Below are 6,145 nucleotides of genomic sequence, written 5' to 3'. Positions count from 1 at the left end.
ATGACCCTGTCCATCCAACTCATTTCCACATATCGGTTTGCTAAGTCGCAATGCGTTATTATATCGCCTTATCACAAACGAGACACACAGATGGAAATATTCATTGTTTTGTTTACTGTAACGCTTGTCTATACCTAGGTTTTGTTACCGCCGGCACTCACTGGAAGACTACGTTTTCCAGCATTGCTTGAGATCTACAGCAAACTATGGTAGCTCATATAGCTCAAAATACACAGCACTTTTTTCCTTGTGGTGGTTCTTAATGGTATAATTTTGTATAAAGTAAGAAAGAAATAGAAATGATTTTAGTATTTTGTGTGCTTTATTAGACAATTTTAAAGTAAAAGTAATCTGTTTTGATATTTAAATACATTGTTAATTACAATAACAACTAGCTGAAAAAAATATATTGATAAAAATAGAACATAGACTTGACTTGAGACTTCACTTGGACCCCTCAAGACTTGAGACTTGACTTGGACTTGGACATCAAAGACTTGAGACTTGACTTGGACTTGACCGCAGGGACTTGTGAACATGTCTGAGCCTAGCATGCCAAATAACAAGTGCACTTCACCCCCTCTCAACCTTCCAGCGCCCAGAAAGTCTCGAGTCTCTCTTTATTTAAGGAAACTCACCATTGCAATGGAAAAAGATAATTTAGATCTAATTACAGCTAAGCTCACCTGGTTGTTAACACTAGGAAATATTCACCTTCTTCAGAGAAAGGAACACTACGGAGACCACATCCTACCTGAAGGGGAGGTGAGTATGTGGAAAATACATCCTTTGGACTTACCAAGGCTTTTTTGGGGACCGGAATGATAGTGGAGCATTTGAAGAAGCACAGAACTTCACACCAGTGATCAGTGATCCCACTCCAGTGATCAGTTGAAGATCTGTGTGAAGATTGGGGACAGTTGGTCAGTGCAGACTTTTAAACAGGCAGGTGAAACACCATCTGGGCCTGGTGCTTTCCTAGCGTTCTGTTTTTTAAAGACACGACTCACATTCTCCACACAGACCTTAAGGCCCTGATATACTCACAACAAAGTTCTTTTTCATTATAAATACTTGAGCAGCGATATACTGTTATCGAACCTGTGACGCAGCCCACACTGCTGAGAGCGACGTTTAGATGAATATGTATGATGATGCACGCTTTCCTCTAATAAACACAACAAAAATGAGAAAACAGCAATCATTTTTATAGAAAGCATAAGAAAAGCATCTGATCATAACAACTTTGGTATGTTAGCACAAGCTCTGCAAATTAGCATTCCAGTAAAGTCACGTCACGTTTATTTATATGGCATTTTATTCAATGGACTGCTTAAAAGCAAGCAGCTTTACAGTATCAAACATGAAAAACAGTGTCATTGCCTCATTTCATCAGAAGCACAATTTCATTTTCTACTATAAAGGGGCTATCCAGTGTGTTCATGTTTTCACCCGCATAGATCTTACCTCAACAGACTCAGACGAAATGAGTCAGAGAAGAGTTCCGCATGAAAGAAGGCAGAGCCTCAGCGCACACCTCCTTTATGTTATCGTCATGGACCAGTGGTAGTATGAAGGTGTTTTGCAGCTGAAGTGAACTTTTCCTGAGAGTTCGCTTTGACAAGCCGTTTCGAACTCCCAAAACGAACACAAAACAAATGTTGACCTAATTTTGTTAGTTTTGACCTGATTTTGTTTGAAACAAAAATCAGTTGCAGGAGGTGTTGGTGAATGTGTGAAGTGCAGATCAGAGCGGGTGTGGGGTGTGAGTCTGGGCTTTTCAAACCTGCATTAAAATAGATCCTCAGATCCTCAGCCATTTGTTGATCCTCCACAGATTGGGGGGATGGTGACTTGTACTTTGTGATGTTCCTCAGGCCTGTCCACTCTGACACTGGGTCGTGTGCTGAAAACTGTTTTTTCAGCTTTTCAGAGTAGCTACTTTTAGCCACTCTGATCTCCTTTTTTTAGTCTGTTTCTGCCCTGGTTATACAAGATTTTATCCCCACTTCAGTAAGCATCCTCTTTGGCATGACGAAGCTGTTTGAGTTTCCCAGTAAACCATGGTTTATCATTAGAGAATGATAAGAATGTCCTGGTAGCAATGCGCATATCCTCACAGAAACTGATATATGATGTTAAACAAAGGTGTAAAGAGTACTTGAAAACCATACTTGAGTAAAAGTACAGATTCCTTACAGCAAAAATTACTCCTTTGCAAGTTACAAGTCACCAATTCTAATATGAGTTGAGTAAAAGTCTTAGAGTATCTGATTTTAACAGTACTTAAGTATTTTACTCGCACTGAATGTAGGCTCAAAAATGCATTTTTCCTTGAAACCTGAGAGACATGCCAGTGAAAAACAAGTAACAGTTGATTTGTAAGAAGAGAAATCATGTTTATTTTCTAAAATCAAAATAAAACTGAACACCTCAATATTGCAATAAATCAAGGTCGACACAACAGCCTCTTAAACGTCTACAAACTCTCAAGTCTCAGTTAAGCTCAAGTGCACAAAAAGGCCATAAGTAAACCAATATCATTCAATAAAAGGTCTTGTCAATATAGTGGATAAATAAAATAATGTTAAGTAAAATTTAATAGTCAAAAAAGTCTACTTGCACCGGATGTGCTGGTTTTGGCCTCATCACCGGCTGCAGCCATGTCCTCATCACATAAATCAAACACCTGCAATTCAGAAACTACCTGCTAGTGCATTCGCATTCATGTAAAGTAGCCTTTTTTGACAAGTTTGGGTGAGTAAAGGCAAAACGCACATGATATAGTACCTTCAATGCCCTTAGATGGCGATATTGCTTCCTTATTGCAGAAACTGCTGCAGAAAAAGTTAGATGCCATGCAAAATGTAATGTGTAATTGCATTACTAATCACAAATGTATTGGAGTAAAAAATACATTTACTTGTTCAAAAATGTAGTCAATCGTCTTAACCACACCAAGCGGACCCCCTCAGATGAGCTTCAGGAGCTGCTCAAAGGAAGGGTGGTCTACAGTGGCTGATTACTGATTAAAGCAATAACCATCACACCTGCGTTCAATTCAGTTCCTTCTGTGCATTGCTTTCATGTGGTAATACAAAACAATAACAAGACAGTGAAGAAATGAAACACAAAACCAAAGTGCACTTTTGAATAGCGTAGAGAATCCTAAACTGAATTGAAGAAATGGATTGCATTTTAAAGCTAATGTAATGCATTAAGTTTAAATATATATATATATATATAGGAGGGAGGCAGGAGTCATGCCTCCCTTTGCTCTCATAGAAAACTGCACAGCTTTAATGAACAAATGATGGCGTCAATCGGAAGACTGATTGAAAAGTAAGATCACCCAGTTAGATATCACTGCTTTATGTCACGTCAAAATCAAACTTGAAATGGACTGAAAACACGATGACTGCAGGGGTTTTTAGTGCAATCAGCTTGGTGAAATTAAAAATAATGACCTAAGTTGACTATTAAAAAGAAAAACATCAATGCACAAATAAAATATATTGTTTAAATTATTATTGCCTGTAGTTATTATTTTGGAATGAATGTAGAAATGCTTAAAACACTAACTTGATGAGATTGACTTGGTTTTGATAAACAGAACATTTATTACAATACATTGTTAATGTAAAATTACAAAATAGAATTGTATTAGGTTTCTTTTTTTTCTTTTTTGATGTAATGTAATGTTCATTTAACAAGGAAGATGTGTCAACGTTAAGAGTAATGCACATGAATTTACATTGATTCCTAAATAAATAAAAAATTTGCCTCTTCATTTCAGAACACCACTGCACCACGATTTATTAAAAAAGAAAAACTGAAATATCACATGGTCCTAAGTATTCAGATCCTTTGCTGTGACACTCATATATTTAACTCAGGTGCTGTCCATTTCTTCTGATCATCCTTGAGATGATTCTACACCTTCATTTGAGTCCAGCTGTGTTTGATTATACTGATTGGACTTGATTAGGAAAGCCACACACCTGTCTATATAAGACCTTACAGCTCACAGTGAAGCATGGTGGTGGCAGCATCATGCTGTGGGGGTGTTTTTCAGCTGCAGGGACAGGACGACTGGTTGCAATCGAGGGAAAGATGAATGCAGCCAAGTACAGGGATATCCTGGACGAAAACCTTCTCCAGAGTGCTCAGGACCTCAGACTGGGCCGAAGGTTTACCTTCCAACAAGACAATGACCCTAAGCACACAGCTAAAATAACGAAGGAGTGGCTTCACAACAACTCTGTGACTGTTCTTGAATGGCACAGCCAGAGCCCTGACTTAAACCCAATTGAGCATCTCTGGAGAGACCTAAAAATGGCTGTCCACCAACGTTTACCATCCAACCTGACAGAACTGGAGAGGATCTGCAAGGAGGAATGGCAGAGGATCCCCAAATCCAGGTGTGAAAAACTTGTTGCATCTTTCCCAAAAAGACTCATGGCTGTATTAGATCAAAAGGGTGCTTCTACTAAATACTGAGCAAAGGGTCTGAATACTTAGGACCATGTGATATTTCAGTTTCTTTTTTAATAAATCTGCAAAAATGTCAACAATTCTGTGTGTGTATATATTATACAACAATTCTGTGTGTGTATATATTATACAACAATTCTGTGTGTGTATATATAATAATAATAATAATAATAATAATAATAATAATAATAATAATAATAATAATAATAATAATAATATTATTATTATTTTATTATTATTATTATTTTTATATATTATATATATTTATATATATATATATATATATATATATATAATTATTATTTTTTTTTATTTTTTTTTTTTTGTTACATCAGAGTGGGTGGTAGATGGGTGTGCCATTCTGATTCAGACACTGTATAAATGAAAGAACAGTAAGAAGAGTGAAACAAATTTCTAAAAGGAGACTCATTCATGGCCTATGAGACAGAGGATCATGAATACTGTTTTCCTGCCATCAACTCATCATGTATCAAGGGAAAACGCTCCAGACATGAATACAATATCATGTATGTGTTTGTATCACTGCTGTCAGCATGGACTGTGTTTCTGAACCTGCTGGTGATCATCTCCATCTCTCACTTCAAGAAGCTTCACACTCCAACCAACCTGATCATTCTCTCTCTGGCTGTGGCTGATCTTCTTATTGGACTTGTCATGCCCATAGAGGCCATCAGGCTGGTTGAGATGTGTTGGTACTTTGGTCACACTCTCTGTGGACTCTATTTAATATTTATAACGGTGCTTCTTTCAGCATCTATTAGCAATTTAGTTTTAATAGCTATTGATCGTTATGTGGCTGTGTGTCACTCTTTACTGTACCCACAGAAAATAACCACAACTAAAACCGCAATAAGCATCTGTCTGAGCTGGGTTTACTCCTCAACTTATAACTCTGCCTTTTTAATTAACAGATATTTTGACACTTCACTCAGAACAGACATGTGTTATGGAGAGTGTTCTGTTACAATGGATTTTACTTGGATAGTCACTGATCTGTTCATGTCTTTTATTTTTCCTTGTATCCTGATCATAACTTTATATTTGAGGATTTTCTATGTAGTACATCAGCAAGTGAAAGTTATAAACTCTCTGATGAAGAGTGGTAAATGTGTAATGGAAGGTTCAGTGAGGAGAAAATCTGAGAGTAAAGCTGCTCTGACATTAGGAATCATTGTGACAGTTTATCTGCTGTGCTGGATTCCGTATTATGTCTGTTCTATATCAGCAATCTCTTCTACAACCATAAACGTTTTGACATGGGTCGTGTATGTTAACTCAGGTTTGAATCCTCTGGTCTATGCTTTATTTTATCCCTGGTTTAAAAAGACTGTTAAACACATCTTAACTCTGAAAATATTTCAGCCAGCATCCTCTCTGGTCAATATTTTTACAGAACATCAATTATAATTGTAAATTGGTAAAGCTGTCACTCATAAAGGTTGATATGATTATCTTTGAATGATTTCTATTTCTAATTTAAACTACATGTATCTTAATAGTATGTAGCTCATTTCAGAGTGAATGTTTGCTGCATTTGATGTTGAAATACAGATATTGTCCAAATTGAACAATTAAGTAAACTTTACATACACATATTGAAATTAAGTGATGAAATGTTCACAAATTGTAT

At 36.6% G+C, this 6,145-nt stretch overlaps 1 protein-coding gene across 1 annotated transcript; it reads left to right on the top strand.

Moving 5' to 3' along the window:
- Nucleotides 1-4,821: 4,821 nt before the first annotated feature.
- Nucleotides 4,822-5,922, top strand: LOC127521031 (trace amine-associated receptor 13c-like). Its single transcript, XM_051909879.1, has one exon. The coding sequence runs from the start codon at nucleotides 4,927-4,929 to the stop codon at nucleotides 5,920-5,922; it is 996 nt and encodes a 331-aa protein (XP_051765839.1). The 5' UTR covers nucleotides 4,822-4,926.
- Nucleotides 5,923-6,145: the final 223 nt, after the last annotated feature.

This window comes from Ctenopharyngodon idella, chromosome 10 (genome assembly GCF_019924925.1).
Source record: "Ctenopharyngodon idella isolate HZGC_01 chromosome 10, HZGC01, whole genome shotgun sequence".
Taxonomy (NCBI): Eukaryota; Metazoa; Chordata; class Actinopteri; order Cypriniformes; family Xenocyprididae; genus Ctenopharyngodon; species Ctenopharyngodon idella.
Note: the sequence above shows the minus strand (reverse complement) of the source record. Positions and strands in the feature narration are given on the sequence as shown.